Below are 18,597 nucleotides of genomic sequence, written 5' to 3' on the forward strand. Positions count from 1 at the left end.
CTAACTGATCGTATATCCTATCGACCTCTTCTTCCTTATGGTTGCTCGGTGGCATGTATACCTGAATAATAACTAAGTTCGTCGGTTCTGCTTTTATCTCCACTAGTAGTATTCTATCCGTTACCTGCTCTATGTTGACTACGCTTCTTCCTACCTCTTCATTTAATACTATGGCAACCCCTCGTTGGCTCTCGTCCCCACCGCTGTATATTATTCTATACTTATCACTCCAGTAATCCCCGCTATCTTTCCATCTCACCTCGCATAGACCAAAAATATCTATATTTCCCTTTTCCATCTCTTGCTTAACATTCTCCAATTTCCCTGCCCTCATCATTGTCCTAACATTCAACGTTCCTATTCTAACTAATTTGGTCTTCTTCTCCTGCGTCTTCTGTCCTGCTGCTGCTGGTTTTCCCTTGCAAGGGTTTTGTGGGATGACGACCGAGGAAGCCTTGCCTCCCCGGCTGCCGGGCACGACACACGGCCGATTGGGCCGGGCCCCGTGGTTGCCAGGACTCAAAATATCTCTTTTGTCCATCATATTTTTCTAGGGAATGATAATGGAGGTGATTTCCCGTTGCCTTCCTCAATAGTGTTTTTTACGTGACACCATCACTTACTGGCCGCCCCACTGGGGTCAGACACCATTACAGCCGCCTCACTGAGGAACAGACGCTGCGTGGACTACCTTTCGTCTGGCTCCTAACCTTCGACCTATCTGGCATGGGTGACCCTACCAGGAGCAATTTTTATTACTCCCGCCAGCACAGCTCTAGGGGTCATCGGAACGCACAAGCCCTTCCACCAGGTCAAGGTTGTTGTCCGGGGAGGGGACCCACATATAAATACATATATTTCTTTATATGCGTAAAAAAGAATATATACACTTGAGCTGAATCTATACCGGTTCAAGATTACAATGAAGCCCTGGGTGCGTGGTATCTATACAAATTCGTGATAACTACACTGCGTTCTGGGTGCGCGTTATACATTAGGTGCGCGTTATCTATAGGAAAATACGGTAATTGTTATGACCCTATCATTCCTATTAATAGGATACTAGGTAGAATTATTAAAGCAGATAAATATGTATTTGTTTTAAACATTTAGCAATAATAAATTTCTGGAAGGAAATGGATTGATGAAGGAAGTATACCAAATGAAATCAATGATATATTTGCTGTTACCAGAAGGTGGGTCGCGGTAGTCCAGGGGGTAGAGCGTTTGACTACCGAACACAGGGCCCCTGTTCTCAGGCAAGTCTCTGGGCACCTGTAGCTCCACCCAAGCTATGTGATTTTTAACAGGGTACCAGATCTTCCAGGGAAACCATAACCGGCACAGGGAAAGGAACTGGCCCCCCTACCCTGATGAGTAAATTTCACAAGCCGTCGGGCTTAGAATACTCGGTGAACTAACTCTACCATCACCTAACAAATCGACCTTCGGGTTGATTACTGTGTTTCTGGTTGTTATGGTAGCACGACATTTGTATATCAATGCTATTATTATTACGGCAGAAATGTAGAAATTCCATCTAAGAGAATGAATCACTTTTGATACTTAACGTTATTTTATTTCTTCAAAACTGAACTTCATAGAGTACTTTATTCCATCTGAGATACAAGCGTAAGAAACATTATTTTCTCTAATATTTATAAAGCTTGGGAAAAATCCTCAGTTGATACTTAAGTATAAGTTAATCAACATTGAAATTTGTGTGAAGGAATATTTTAACGTACTACTCATCTACAGATGTATTCATTGTCAAATAAAAATGTATAAGCACACCTATGAATTAATCAATGATTAGTGGCAGATCAAATCCATCCAAAGGGATCTCAATAGACTTCATTACTAGCTTAAAATATTAAAATTAGCTACCAGCGTCAACATTCGTAGAATGATTTGAAAGAGTCTATCATACCCACTTCAGGGACTTCATGAAAGATATCGTCTTGGAAGAACTGAATGAAGTCCCGTCAGGATATAAATTGGAATGTTTTAACACCATTCCATAGCTTCAACAGCTATGACATGACATTCAATGTCAAATTCGATTGAAGCATTAAGCAATGTTGACATCTTCGTCAATATTATTGTGAATCTTTGAAACCGGGTCTTCGGAAAGAATGAATGGAAAATTGAAGAATCGGTTCATTTTTGTTAGATGCTATTACATGTTCTAACGAGATCTGTGATACTCCATCAGCCCAAATCCATAAAAAAAGAGGCTAATATACAATTTTATTTACTCAAATAGTGGATGACATCTGATTAATTGCGAGAAATGCGTTTAAATGTGTGACTTGGATTATGATCCTCTCTTCCCATATGATTCGATACCAATTGCAATGGTCAAAAGACCGAATAAATGAAGAATGAAATGCCAAAGTTCTCATGTGAACTCGTAATACATGTCGGGCAAATGTTTATAATTATGAAATACTATTATTCGTAATAAGTGTAAGGTGTCATCTCTGTTTTGGCGTTTAGCTGTTCAGGAAATAATTATCAGTAATTTTAACGTTCAGAATGTGTGATACAACCGATTTTGAACTGTGTAGACTATGTTTAAACAGTGGTGGACCCTTGGTAAATGTTTTCGACGACAATAATCAACTGGAATTTATGTTGGAAAATACTATAGAAGATTTAATAGATGTCAAAGTAAGTTGGGTTGCGTGTGTGAGTTTAAAAAAGTATAATTGTTGTAGATCATTCGTGATATCAATCGGTAATCGGTTTATATATTACGTACGAAATTACGATAAAGTGACATTTAGCCAAGAGTAGTTTCGTGAATTCTGTTGTTTACATATTCTAATGGCATATTCTATTAGGTTGTGGAGGATGCAAATTATCCCTGGTTGGTGTGTTCTAACTGCATGGACAAGCTGACGGAATTCCGGTTGTTTAAGCGACGATGTGCTGAGTGTTTGTTTGTTTTCCACAATCGCATCCAGAAAGGGTGCATTCCTGGAAATAACGACTGGATAACCAATCTAAAGGTCAGTTGTATCCATTAAATTGAACGATATCAGTAACGATGGTATATTTTTTCTAAAAATGAGTATTTCTCTGCATCTGTTTTGATTAATAAGCGGAAAAAAACATTATCCTATCTCATATGTTTATAATGAATCGCAGTCATATTGAAGTTAGGCGAAAACATTCACTGTGCCTTCACATACATTTCAAAAGCTTCAAATCTTCGCCCATCGTCCTACTTCAATGACCATGTTTCCGGGAGGTACACTAATATGCTCGTATCAAAGTTCCCACGAGCATTTTCTTAACATCTTTACCCAATGTCTCCCTGCTATGTCTGTTTCTCCTATTTATAAAATAAAACAAATCATTCGAGAGCATTTTCATGTGATCTTTTCACATCCCCTCTCCTTATTAATACCATACTAATAGGTGAACGGCACCAAAGTGACCTCGCGCTTAATTACTGTGTTTATGGTTTATAAGGAGGAGAGTGTTGTCCTGAGCTGTGACAATAAGGATGCAGAGATTCCTGGACAGGATTTGGTTGATGATACGTCAGACCAAGTGTGGGCGTTGAGTAATTCTGTGGATTCTGTTGATAATTTGGTGCGAACCACAACAGTTGAGGTGGAGAACACTAATACAGTGGGCACTCGGGTGAGTTGGATGGCCAAGAATAGTTTCAATAGAATAGATAATCAGGTGGGTGAATTAATCAATTATTCATTAACCCTCTTAGTGCGGCGGGGATTTCAGGGGTACTAGTGAGAAGTGCGAAGGGTAATTTAAGAAAATGTATCACCTTAGGAAAAAAAACATTATGAAGTTATTTGTTTAGATATCCATATGCAGTTTTTTATTTTTAAATATAATATTGTAGTTAATATTGATGTAATACATTTACATCATCTGAAAAAATAAATGTAATTATTACAGTATTATAAATTTGAAGAATATTTTTTTAGCAATAATATTTCGATTTTTAGACACAAAAATAATATTTTTTTAAAAACATTTTTCAGTTAAACTACGATATTTAAATATAATAAAGAATGCAAAAGACATGTATAACATATTATAAATAAATAAAGAAAAACCAGTGAATTGCAAATTTTTTTGTCAGCCTCTGCATAGTTAGATTTTGTTGAAAAGGCTGGTCTCACTGAGTCAAATTGGGACTTTTCCCCTTTCCTTGAGACTGCGGCAATGTGCTTACAATCTAAAGGCAGGAAAAAAACAAGTTCTAACTCACAGAGAACTGCTGACAATGTAATCCAATACACAGGGCACAAATGATTAGATAGGATGGATAGCAAGAGAAACCAAAATGATTGCAAAGCAGTGCTCTCATTTCCATCGTATCAACAAAGTCTGAATAAGCAGGTATATATCAACACCACGACACCACAACACATTCAAGAGATTACAGATGAAAACAGATTAGTAGCCTTTCAGTGGCTTTTCATAGTGGAAAGAGCAATCAGAAATAAAATGAGCAAACAATTAGGCAGAGCTTCCCGACATGTACAAAACTGAACGAAAAATTATAGTAAGAATTATACTTTTTTAAAAGCATTTAAAATTGCTAATTAAAAAATTAAAAAATTGGTTATGTAATTCTATGAAATTACCCCTATCGATAGAACAAAAACCATACATTATTAAAGAAAAAAACCATAAGATTCAACAATTTAAACAGCCTACGCAGGAGCCGATATATCGGCGCGCCGCAATTTTTGCCAGGGATACGAAAGCCGATATATCGCCCCCGGCACTAAGAGGGTTAAAGCATAACCAATGTTTTTCACAAAAATGATAATCATAGTGTGTTCAGAGCAGTAGGTTTTTTCTTCTTACTGGAGGTTAATAAATACGACTATGTTCCATGTATTTGCTTACCAAAACTTACACTAAAATGGTAGACCACTGCAGAATAATCCTTATTTCCTAATGAGAATGGTACGTGGCTAGGCTGAATACTAATGGACACATGCTTGTTGACTACAAACAAAATTATCGTTAGAAGCACCCCTGGTGGCATGTGGAAGTAACATTCCCTCCCTCAACTCGCTTGTGCGGGTTTGAGGTTATTGCACTCATCCAGGAGATTTTGAGAAGTGGGAGTATGGAGAAATATTCTAGTGATATGTGCCAACGCAAGTTAAACAGCATGCTGTTATTGACAGCTGCAATTAGCTCAACATCCAAGGTGTAATGATTACCCCTGAGGTATATCTTGAGTTGAGGACAAAAATAAAAATCAGAAGTTGTAAGATTGGGGGAATAAGAAGGGTTTTGTGTTTGTTCCCATCTGTGAGACGGCACGGTACCCATTGTGCCCAGATTTATACGGTATTATCTCAATTATGCTATAATGAAGCTGACACATTCCAAATTGGATATTCCCATATGACTTACGATGCACTTTTGAGTGATTAGCTGGTTATTTTGACTCAGATATTCAAAGAGTTTTCGATGTTTATTGTCTGTGGCAGTGATTACATAGAGCTACACATTAAAAATTCAATAACAGCCCACTGTTTCACTTTCATTGACATAGAACTAGAAAACTTGTCTATACATCTGCTTCTTAAAGTACACTGGATGAATGTCATGACGTTAAACCAGTGCATGCATGTTGAGGGGGAATGTTACTTCCACATGCCACCAGGAGTGCTTCTGAAGGTAATTTTGTCTGTGGTATACAAGCATGAATGTATTAGTTTTCAGCCCACCCTTGTATATGCAAGCAATTTAGCTACCGTCAGCCATAAATGTAAATTGAAATGAGTTACTCCCATATTGGTTCTCGTGTCAGAATTATGTACAAAATTTTGGCCCTTAGGATTTTTTGACCTGAAGCTGTTATTTTGAAGTGTTGAGTATCTGCCATTATTATATTGTAATGTGTGTGTATGTTTTGTATTAGATTGTAGGTGGCATTAAAAAAGAGTTGGGTGATGACACAATTACCACTGATGCCATTGACAAGATGGCTGTTGATGTCCGAGATGACATGATTTCTGTGAAAGAACAGATTGATACTGCCAGTGAATGCTCTGTTGTTCAAGAAATTGATACTGTCTCATCAATAGTCACATCAATACAGGAAGGTGGCATTTGTTGGTCAGACAATGAAGATTCAGGGAATTTGGTGAGTGTACATTTTCATGTTGTCTGCATGATTAGTCATCTGGACATTGAAGTTCAGGGTTAAACCTTTTTGCTCTTTTAATGCCACTCAATTGTAGATATGATGAAGTTTGGAATCAATTGCTTGAGAAATGTAGTTTGAACCATTTTCCTTTACCCAAAAGTGTAGACGGTTGATTCTTGTGAATTCCATTCATAAGGGACCCATAATTCTGAATATTCTCGATGAGTTGAGTTTGCAAACAAAGGGTTGTTCTTGAGCTGGGTGCAATCATAAATTAATTAATTTATTTTGGAAATTGCAATTGTATTGTTTTATGAGCACTTAAGTATGAGGGTGATTTGAAAAGTAAGGTCCCCTTTTTTTTCATTAAAAATCTAATTTATTCTAAACTTTGAATCCATCGTTGGAAAGCTTGAGCATTTAGCTATTTTTCTACATAGTCGCCTTCATGATTCATGACTTTTTGCATCCTTATAAGCAGCTTTTTAATACCGACATCGTACCTTTCTCCCACCGCATTGTGAAGCCAACTGATGACTTCTTCTCAGATATAATAAATTCATTCTGCCATTTATTGGAAGTTTACGGTGAGGAGTGTATTATGGACATCAGAAATGTGCATCGGAAGTGGTGCTGGGAGTTTTTTGATGGATGTGAAAACTTCACGATGAGCAGCATCCGGGGAGGCTGAGTTTGCCATTGGAATCAACAACGGTGGCTCAAATTGATGAGATGGTGGTGCCCAATAACCGGAGAATTGCAACAATTTCAGAGTGTAAAAATCATTCGCCTTGACTGGGACTCGAACCCAGATCCCTCAATATCCAGTCGAGTGCTTTAGCCACTTAAGCTATCGAGGCGTCCTCTTAAACTCTGAAATTTTGGGGCTTTTTTTAAAGGAACTGTGACAATGCCTGTGACATTGTATGTACAGTATTTCATCACAACATCTAGTTCCTTTAAAAAAAGCCCCAAAATTTCAGAGGACGCCTCAATAGCTTAAGTGGCTAAAGCACTCGACCGGATATTGAGGGATCTGGGTTCGAGTTCCAGTCAAGGCGAATGATTTTTACACTCCGAAATTGTTGCATTGAAATGCACATTAGCGGATGACTCTGTTCAAAGTTACTGTTGCGGCATCTCCCGCAGTTTCTTTGGAATCAGAGAATTGCCCTTCATTTGGATAAAGGGAGGCCTTAATGAATGAAGAGAGAGAGTGGCTACTTCTCCATGCTGCAGAATATTGTGTCTTGAGGTCAATCAGTTACAAACAAGGTGTCTCCTCACCAAAGGAGTGTGTTTGCATATCATGACAATGCACGTCCGCATGTCTTCACATCAAACAATGACCACCCTAACCAATGAATTCGGCTGATGGGATATATCATCGAACACCCTCCGTTGAGCCCAGAGGACGTTGCCCCCAAGGGACTACCACTTGTTTCCAGCTCTCCCATAATAGTGGCTGGGGCATCATTAGTATGTTCCAAAGAAACTGCAGGAGATACCGCAACAGTAACTTTTAACGGAGTCATCTGCTAATGTGCATTTCAATGCAACAATTTCAGAGTGTAAAAATCATTCGCCTTGACTGGGATCCCAGTCAAGGCGAATGATGGTTTGTGCCAGACTGCTTCGTACAATTTGTGTATAACTTGCGGGTAATTTTCCTTTTACCTTGTGGCTAGAACTCATGATGCACCAAGCCTCTGCAAACTGAAGAAAACTATAAGCAAAAGTTTCACATTCGACCAAACTTGGCATGCTTTTCTTGGTCTTGGGTCATGCTGCAGCTTTCATTGAGATGATTGAGCTTTAGTTTCCTCATCATAACCATATACCCATGATTGGTCGCCAGTTATGACCCTCTGGAGCAAATTTCAATCACTGTGGACAAGAGTTGAACACCTCAGGAATGTTAATGTGTTGCTGTTTTTTATCAAAATTGAGCAAATTTTGTGGTTATTTATGTCATGCCCAAATCATTGGTAAAATTTTAAATGGCATGAGCCAATTGATATGTTCAGGTCCTCAGCAACTTCTCTTATGGTGATTTGATGGTTGGCCAATACTATTTTCTTCATTTCATCAATGTTTTCGTCTGTTGTTGACGTGCTTGGTCTTCCAGCACTCCCTTTGTCATTCACATCTTCTCAGCCCTCGGAAAACATTTTGTACCCCCAATAAACATTGCTTTGGTCCACGGTAGCTTCTCCACCTGCCACAGTCAACATTCGGAATGCGTCTGCGCACTTAATTTCATTTTTCACACAAAATTTGATACAGATTCTTTGGTCTATTTTTCAGAATACACAGAAATTGAAGACAAGCCATAACATGCCCAAACAGAACAGCTGTCAACAGTTTAATGAACATTCAAAATGACCAAACTTTTCAGCATAAGTAAGAGACATAAGTACCAACATTACGTGACAAAAAATCAAAAATCAAGTATACAGGGTTCGTCCGGAAAATAAGTGTACTGAGCTCAGGAAAAAAAATTTATTACACTTTTATATATCTTAAGCTAATATTCCTCAAAATAGGACCCTTGTGAGTTGATACACTTGTTCCAGCGGCGTTCCCATTCCTGGAACGCTCCCGCGAAGGCATCATCGGGAACCTCTCGAAGACTCGTCGTCGACCTCTTCTCTGCCCTCCACGAACATCTTGTGCCACCGAAAGATCATGTTTCTGGACATGGCTGACTCCCTGTAAGCCTGGTTAATCATACCGACAGTTTCGGTAGACGATTTCCCAAGCTTTACCACAAATTTGATGGAATAACGCTGCTTCGGCATCGTGTTCCGTGGCGTGGGTCGAGCATGGAGGTTCATGTTAACAGAGCTCCTCACTACACCAGAGCTCAGAGCTGACTGCCTTTTTCAGCGTCGCTTGCCAACATACCCCCCTCCAATCACAGCCCATCAGAGCGGTGCTGGGCACGCCGCTCCAGGCGCGCCCAGCCCAGGAGTCAGTACACTTATTTTCCGGACAAACCCTGTATGTAACCCACAAAAGTTAAAATTTCCAAACCCTTTGTACAGACGTCAACTACAAGACTTTGTCCTGTGTTTCTTCAACATCAGTATTCCTTCCTGGGATTGAAAGTCTGAAAATCTATGAAGGTATCCGTTCACAACCTTCTCAACTTCTTCACTGGATGTTAAGTGCTTCCCAGGAACAAATTTCTAAGTTAGGGAATAGATTAAATTTGGAGAGTGCTAAATCAGGAGAATTAGGTGGATTTCCAAGCAAATCCTACCCCAAATCCTGTACTTTTCCCTGGGGGCTGGGGGGTCACCAGGGTGGTCTAATGGCTAGAAAGTTAGTAATGATAAAGGAAATGTGGTGGGGGACATTGATGTGTGATGGAAGTTGACGATGTCTCTTATGTCACCCCTCATGTGTACAAGCTATCACTTCCATCTCTTGAGCATCTTCAGGTAAAAGGCTGAGTTGATAATTTCTCCCTGTGGTACAAACTCAAAACAGACAATTTCTAGGACATAAAAAGAAAAAAAAGAGCATTGTTTTGATGCAAAACTTGCTCATTTGCGATAAGGGGATTATTTTATGTTCCACTCACTGCTCTTCCTTTTCAATTCTCGGTCAATCTCAAACATTCAAGATTCGTCTTCCGGTTATAACAAAATTAAGAAAGTCTGGCTCATGTTGAATCAAATCTAACAATTTTTGACAGCATAAAACTCAGAAGTTCTTCTGGTCTTACGTCAACCCCTCAGGCTCAAGCTTTGCACAGACCTTGCACATTTCCAGATCCTAGGTCACTATGCCATATACCGCAATGGTTGTCATGTATGGGGTTTGTGCAATTTGCTAGATGCGTAATTGATGGTCAGAATGCAAAACTTTTATGCACACAATTCAAGTTTGCATCAGTTTTGGCCGTTTTTCTGGGTGTTCAGAACAGGGCTCATCAGCGACTTACTCCTGGCCCTCCTTAAACACCTTGTACAAACCCTCCTGGACTGTGAACTTGAAATTCAGTCACCTTTGAAGGCCTCTCAAAGCATCTGGAATGTTTTGGTTGCATTCCTTCCAAGCTGCATGCAAAACTTAATAGCATATTGCTGTTCAAGCAAATGCTCACGTTGCCAATTCAAAAAACACACTTCACACAGAGGCACATATTTTCACTCAGACTGCTCAGAGCAAACTGGTGATCAGCTGCATTGGAAGGGCAGACCTCCCACCATATTTCCTGGTTAGTTTTATTGCACTGCCATCGATAATCACATCATAATAAAATCATGCGTATTACTTACATAATTGTCCATTACCACTTATTGTCCAGCAGCCACTTAGTACTGTTGACTAAATTCATACTAATACATGAAAGAAACAGATCTGACAATGTTGTATGATTTTAAATTCAATGTATGAATGTTGGTGGGTCATTTGGTCATTTGCTGCATGTTTTGCATGGATATGCTTTACAATGTAATGTTTACCTTTGATCTTTCAGGACCATTCTGAAGACTTATGCTTGTCCTTTAATGAGGAAGTGGACATTAAGGAAGAACCTGATGCTAATCTTCCTCTGGAAAAAGGATACCTTGGGGGGGGAGTGTCGCAGCTACAAGGTAAGGAGATCTCAGGACTCATTTGCAACTTTCTGGTGATGTAAAAGTTAAGCATTTATACCACCAAAATAAGCAGAAAAAAATTGCAATTACTGTTTTTGGTTGCTAAGTTGTAAATGCCATCTCATTGCCTGTGGCTTATCTTTTATTCACTCTCTTGTGATTTAGGGCATTTAGTTTGCCATAGTATCATCTGTGAGCATGCCATTTTGCAGGTTCTTTAGACTAATGCAATTTTAATGAGGAGCACTCAAAATCCATCATTGCTGCCTCCTTTGGATTTCTCCCAGCAGTCCCACATCTTCTCATACCATGCCATTAACACTTCCTTGTTTTCATGTATTTTTATACTTTATATTCTCCAAAATCACATTTTATAAGCATTGAATTTATCCCGAACATCTTTCTTAACAACCATGTTTCCACTCTGTTAAAACCCAAAACAGAAAAATAATATATTAGGTTCATTTGGAAGGTAATGCAATTGTTAAAAAAATAATTTATTGAAAAGATTTGCATAAATGTTTAAAATTCTTCAAAATACTGCCTTGGGCCTGTATGCATTTTTTCTAGCGACTATACCATGATTGGTATGAACCCTGGAATGCATCTTTGGGGACCACTCACAAGATCTTTGTCACGTGAAGATTCTGATTTTTCAAAGAATACAATAGCAGGGTAAAGGGAGCAATCTGCTTTGTTCTGGCAGCCCCAGACAGCATCTGTTCTACCTGTATTGCATACAAATTATGTCATAGGTCCTCCTCTGCCATCCAATGCATTGTTTGCTCACTAACATTCAATTCTGATTCCAATTTCCTCAACACTCATACCAGGTCCTTTGAAATCAATGCCTGAGCCTTCTTGACAACTGTCCCAGTTCATGACAGGTATTTCTTCAAATGATGTTTCCTCACCGGCTTAGGGAAACCTTCCCCAGACTTCTCTAAAGGATTATACTTAGCCACAATATCAAATAACAGTTCATCTGTGAGGTATACCAGAAGAAGGAGAATCAAACTATTTCACTAAGTGAATGCCCAGGGCAAACTCTTTTGATAATAGCAGCTCTGATTGTACTTCATGCTTGAAGGTAACATCTTGGCCATTTTGAGGTTATGACTGTTTACTAGATGTCTATAGGTGTCAAGAACACCAAACGCGACCTCCAGTAAAACTACAGTATTGCCGGGAATTCAAATTGTGTGAAGATCAGTGCTATATCCTATATATACATAGTTGTATATATCCATATCTGTGCACAGGAGTGTGTTCCAATAACAATGCAATTATCTTAAGTAATTTAAGGAAAACATTTGCACAAACACTTCAAATTCTTCAAAGTACTCTCCCTGGACCTCTATACATTTTTGGGTGACTCTGATATGAATGGTATGGACCCTGGAAGGCATCCTCGGGCATATCTCGCAAGGTCTTTGCCATGACTAACAAGAACTCTTCTACGGATAAATAACAGATTCCTTTCAGGGCTGTCTTGATGCAAGGGAACAAAAAGAAGTCTGCTGAGGCAAAATCAGGATTATATGGAGGTGAGGCAGCTATAGCACCTGGTGTTTAGCCAGGAATTTGCATACTAGTTGCGTATTGTCCTGATATAGTTGCCAGGTAGCAGGAATGTCTTTTCTTGTCCTGATGACCCTTTTTTGGAATCTTTACACCACATTCACATGGTAGTCAGTGTTATTTTTCTGTCCTTGAGGAGCAAACTACTTATGGACCATTCCTTGACTGTCAAAAAAGACAATGAGCATTGTTTTCACTTTAGATTTGCCCATTCTTGCCTTTTTGGGCTTAGGGGACTGGTCGGTGTGCCACTCAGAACTTTGGTATTTTGTTAATAGCTGTATTAAAGGAAGACGACCTACAGCTGAGGTCATTTGCATCATTAGGGATTGACAGGAAGGATGAAGGGTGGAGAAAAACCCAGCATTGGCATTAGCCTATTCTTTGCGAAAGATATCAAGGGGTTTGCAGCTTAACATTCCATCCAACAGATGTTGTAATCACTCAAAGTGCACTCCAGAAAGCATCTTAAGTTGGGATTGAGATACCACTGAAAAATGTTCAACACAACTGAGATTTCTGGCCCTCTGGCCAAGAAGCCTGTATGATAGCCACCATACCATCTTGATCTCTGGTATTTTGTTTCCGGGTGATATTCAGTAGCTAAGATTTCATCATCTTTGATGACGTATCCAGTGATGGCATATCCAGTCTAAATAATCAGGTTCATTTTCAATATGTTGAAAAGGTTCATTTGAAATTTCCACTTGGTTGGTCTTTTGTGACATGGTCAGCATGAAGAGGTTTACAATAACGGACATACTGCTGCCTCCACAGCTTGGAGAACACTGAGACTGATTTTGTGGCAAAGCTTATTGTCCTTTCCTCAAAGTTGTTGGGAGGGATTATCAAGCAACATTTTTACACCAGCGACTCTGCCATGTCCGGTATGTACCCTGGAAGGTATCTTTGGAGGCATCTTGCAATGTCTTTGTCAAAGAACTGATTGGATCTCTTCTATGCATTAGAAATGGGTTTCTGTCAGGGCTGCCTTAATCTAGTGGAACAAGAAGGAGTCCACTTGGTGATGTCAGGACTATAGGGGAAGTGGGACAGTGCTGGCACCTGGTGTTTGGCCAGGAACTCATGGACTCGTAGCATGTTGTGGCAAACACATTAGCCATTACCTTGGTGTATACTTTCCTCATTGCTAAATCAACTGCAACAATGTGAAACAATATTAGATAACATGTTCAGCTCATTGGGAATTATCTTGATTTTCAGTCGATGGTCAAGGTCCAATAATTGTTGGATATTAGCCATATTATTTTCAATTTTGCTGGTTGATAGCTGTCTAGAGCATTATTCATTGTGAACCTCTTCCTGGCCATCCTTAAAGGCCTTTAATCACCTTGAAACTTGTGAATAATACAGAGCAGAGTCCTTGTTAGGGTTAGTTTTCACAAATCATTTTGTTAATCTTCTTGAGAGATTTTTTCAATTTTTTCAGCAAAAATGAATTGCATAACATTGCTTGATTGTTGACTCCATTTTTTTGGTGACATGTTTTGTACATAGACTTGCAATAACCAATATCCTGCCAATTCCACAGCTTGTAGAGCACCGAGACTGGTTTTGCCGTAAAGCTTAGTGCCCTCCCCATCTACTCATAATGGTTAGATCCCACTGTGACCAATAGGAGTGTTGTCGGAAATTCATTTGCATTACTTTTGGAATTCATCCTGTATATACAACCTGAAGAGCAAGACTCTTCATTACAGGTCTAATGCTTTATGTGATCTAAATTTTTCAGATGGTGACCAAGAACAAGATGGTGTAGGGAATCTAACGAATGTGTGTAAAATTTGCAATAAGGTATTTGCAGAAACGGATATTCTCAAACTTCATGTGATGCATGTGCATGTTAAGAAGGTAAATCAATTCAAATGTGATCTTTGCTCAGTGGTTTTTAAGCGCAAAATTGACCTCAACGGACATGTGGCAACAGTGCACACTGCGAAACGAAAGTACCAATGTGAACTCTGCCCAAGACACTTCCCGCATCTGAGTAAACTTAGAAACCACATGATTACCCATACTAGTGAAAAGGTATTCAAATGTAAGATTTGCCCGAAAAGTTACACGCAGAATGGTAATTTGAAAAAGCACTTGCTGACACATACTCGTGAGGAGTTGTATAGATGTGAGATTTGTTTGAAAGCATTTCAGAGGAAGCCATGCTTAAAGGCTCACATTTTGAAGCATAACGTTGAAGAACAGTTTAAGTGTGAGATGTGTATGACAGTTTTCACCAGGAAAGGAGATATGATGAGGCACGTTATGTTACACACTTGCAAAAGATCGTATCAATGTGCATTTTGTTCGAAAATTTTCTCGAAGAAGGAAAATCTTAAAAGACATATGTTTTTACACACGGGTGAAACTTCGATCAGATGCGAGATATGTTCCAGAGCTTTTCAACAAAAGGCTCATCTCATAGATCACATGTTGAAACACACTGGAGAGAAGCCTTATAAATGCGAAATATGCCCGGCGGAATATGCACTCAAACAAGCATTTACAGCTCACATGTACAAACATACCGGAGATGAACCGTACAAATGTAACATTTGTTCAATGAAGTTCTCTTTAAAGATAGGATTGAAAAGGCACACTTTGACACATTCAGGCGAAAGACCTCACAAATGCCAGATCTGTTCAAGAGGTTTCCTTCATAAGAAGAATCTCAAGGGGCATATGTTCACCCACACTAAGGAAAAACCACATAAATGTGAATTATGCTGGAGTGGTTTCTCACAGAAGGTTGCACTTAAGAGACATATGTTGACCCATGCTGCTGATATGCCACATAAATGTGCTATATGTTTAATACCATTTAAACATAAAAGCAAACTCATGAGGCATGAGAAAGAAGTTCACTCACAGGTATTAATTAACATATAATACATATATATATATATATTATAATAGCACATCAGGGTAGGGGGGCCAGTTCCTTTTCCTATGCCGGTAATGGTTTCTCAGGAAGACCTGGTACCCAAAAAATCACTTTAGCATGGGAAGAGCTACAGGTGCCCTGAGTGCCTTGCCCAGGAATCGAACCTGGGACCCTCCGGTGAGAAGTTTAACAATACCCACTGGACTACCACAACCCACTTATATATATATATATATATATATATATATATATATATATATATATATATATATATATATATATATATATATATATATATATATATATATATATATATAACACATCAGAGAAGGGGGGCATTTTCTTTCCTTGTGCGTGTTATGGTTTCCAGGAAGATCTGATGCCCAAAAAATCATATATCTTGGATGTAGCTGCAGGTGCTCAAGAGACTTGTCTGAGAATCAAACTCAGGACCCTCCAGCCAGTAGTCTAGCATTCTACCCCATGGATTACTGTGACCCATAATATATATATATATATGTTGTAAAAATGAAATGCTCTTCGGCAAGGCAAAAATATACAAAAAGACAGATGAATGCTTGGGTGGGTGTGGTTCAGCCCAGGAGGTTTAAATGACTGGGACACCCAGATATGCACCATCTCATATGCATATGTGAGTACTGTATGTAACTACATATGTGAGTGTCCTTTTTTATATTTCTATGCTTTAAAAATCTACATATTTATATATATATATACACATATATATATATATACATATACATAGACATATATATATATATATATATATATATATATATATATATACATATACTTATATACATATATACATATATACATATATATATATATATATATATATATATATATATATATATATACATATACTTATATACATATATACATATATACATATATACATATATATATATATATATATATATATATATATATGTATATATATATGTATGTATATATGTATATATATATATGTATGTATATATGTATATATGTATATATATATATATATACATATATATATATATATATATATATATATATATATATATATATATATATATATATATATATATATATATATATATATATATATATATATATATATATATATATATATATATATACATATATATACACATATAATACTTGTGGTACAGGATGAAAAAGTTGATACATCAGCTAAAAAGCCATTAGTTACATCTTATTCTTAATTTTATTATACTCTTCCAAATGTCTTTTTGTTGTAATGTAATGTTAATATAATGATTTCATGAGAAGATGTTACATGAAAATGTATTGCTATTGTTTCATAATATCTGTTATGGCTAAAAAAACGTTTGTTCACATTGAATATTACTAAATAAGTTACCATTATTTTGTAAGGTTGTATGAAATTCATTCATCAATATTACCTTGTTCATTTAATAAACAATTAAGAATTGTATTCAGTTTTCATAAAACATTACCCCAAAATATTCATTTCCCTGAAGATGAGGATGCATTTGTTTAAATTATTCTCTGAATTTTCATTAGTTTTGATGCTGACAGGACATGGTGGAAATCAGCAATCAATTGATTTGATGAAAACACGGTTAATTGATGCTGAAAAGCTATTCTGATCAATGCCATCACTGTGTCAAGAAGCTGTTATTGATCTGTTGTCATCACTTTATAGACAAATGAACTGATTCTCCATAATGATAATATTTTATTAGAGCTATTGAAACTACATCTCTTCATCCTTAAATAGCAATTTTACAAACCTTGGAAAACTAATCTCTTGACTACATATTGTGCACAATGTCAAATATTTATAGGATGATTACACTTAACGTCAACTTAATCAACTATGAGGCTTTCAGGGTCATATTTAAAACTCCTCTGCGCATTACTTCGTGGTGTCAATGGAATGAGAAGACTATAAATTTTGACAAACCTTGAATGAATTTTGGTTAGCATTAAGCCTTATTAAACAAAGAATATTGTCACTGCACGACAGAATTTATTTCTATAGGAGTAGGCTGAAAAGTAATGCATACATGCTTGTAGACCATAAACAAAATGACCTACAGAAGCACTCTTCATGGCATGTGGAAGTAACATTCCCCATCAATAAGCACGTGCAGGTTTGTGGTCGTTATATTCATCCAGTGCATTTTGAGAAGTGGAAGTGTGAAGACTTGTTCTAGTGTGCTATGTCAATATGAGTTAAAACAGTGTGCTGTTATTGAACTTTTGTATTGACTTCATCGTCTGAGATATAATGATAACCCTTGAAGTGTCTCTTAAATTGAGGCAAAAAATTAAAATCTCATTGTGCAAGATTGAGGGAATAAGGATGGTTTTTTTGTTCTTGTCTGTGAGAAGGTGTGGTCCCCATTGTGCGCAGATTGTATGATATCCCAAATGTTCAATAATGAAGCCGACACGCTCCGCATGGGATATTCAAATATGGTTTGCAATACGCTTTTGAGTGATTTGCTGCTAATTTTGAATAAAATATCAGAGTTTATGATGTTTATTGTCTGTTGCAGTGATCCGACATGTCTGCTGCATGTTCAATCAACAATTAAGGCTTTTCCAGGTTTGCAATTATAATATTTGACTTCCCATCTATTCACAGTAGACCTATCAACAGGATTGTTGCTATAAACAGCCTTTTAAATGACGATGAATCTTTGTAAGCAGTGTTTCTATTAGCCTCTTTTTTAGTGCCCTAATTAATGTAATATCTTTCCCTTGCAAAATCAAACTTCCTGAATTTCGGTGATTTTTATCAATTGAATAACATGGAAAATCCACCCAAAAAACTTCTTGATCCAAGGACTCATTGAACAACCCGTGTCCAAGGGAAAAAAATTACTCTTGGGAGTAAGTGTAAGATGTTGGTTTTCAGATATTTTGCCTGCATGACCTAATTGGCCTAAGCATCTATCTTCTCTTGAAAGGTGCTCTAATATTTAGGATTCAGCAGTTTAATTACACGATGATAGGTTGACAGTTCATAATTAGTTATTTTTTATAACTATGAAAGCTGCTATGTCCTAGTTGCTAATCTTCAAATTAACGATATCACAATCAATGGTCTTCAGAAGAATTAATATATTTCCTCCTTGATTCCTTCATCAATATAATGCTTTCGACTACTTCAAGGTTTCATCTACATTTATTTTTTGATAGCCAAACATTTCATAAAATGAGATTCTTTTCATAAGCTGGACACTGTGATAGGGACCTAAGAAGTCATATAATTTACATAAGCCCTTATGGTCATAGCCATATGAAGGTTAATAGGTTTACCTATGAATAATTAAATGATTAAGGTTAACTTT

General features: G+C 37.5%; 1 protein-coding gene across 1 annotated transcript; it reads left to right on the forward strand.

The window, feature by feature from the left end:
- The first annotated feature begins 2,433 nt into the window (after positions 1-2,433).
- On the forward strand, positions 2,434-15,452 carry LOC139693213 (zinc finger protein 492-like). Its single transcript, XM_071591316.1, has 6 exons — positions 2,434-2,673; positions 2,847-3,014; positions 3,427-3,654; positions 5,927-6,151; positions 10,644-10,761; positions 14,099-15,452. Exons 1-6 carry the CDS (start codon positions 2,539-2,541, stop codon positions 15,247-15,249), a joined length of 2,025 nt encoding a protein of 674 aa, XP_071447417.1. The 5' UTR covers positions 2,434-2,538; the 3' UTR covers positions 15,250-15,452.
- Positions 15,453-18,597: the final 3,145 nt, after the last annotated feature.

This window comes from Hetaerina americana, unplaced genomic scaffold, assembly GCF_022747635.1.
Source record: "Hetaerina americana unplaced genomic scaffold, ioHetAmer1.1.p SCAF_45, whole genome shotgun sequence".
Lineage (NCBI taxonomy): Eukaryota > Metazoa > Arthropoda > Insecta > Odonata > Calopterygidae > Hetaerina > Hetaerina americana.

Coding starts and splice junctions, on each gene's coding strand:
- LOC139693213 (XM_071591316.1), top strand. CDS start 2,539: ATGTGTGATACAACCGATTTTGAACTGTGTAGACTATGTTTAAACAGT. Junction 2,674..2,846: donor AAGATTTAATAGATGTCAAA/GTAAGTTGGGTT, acceptor ATATTCTATTAG/GTTGTGGAGGATGCAAATTA. Junction 3,655..5,926: donor CTAATACAGTGGGCACTCGG/GTGAGTTGGATG, acceptor GTTTTGTATTAG/ATTGTAGGTGGCATTAAAAA.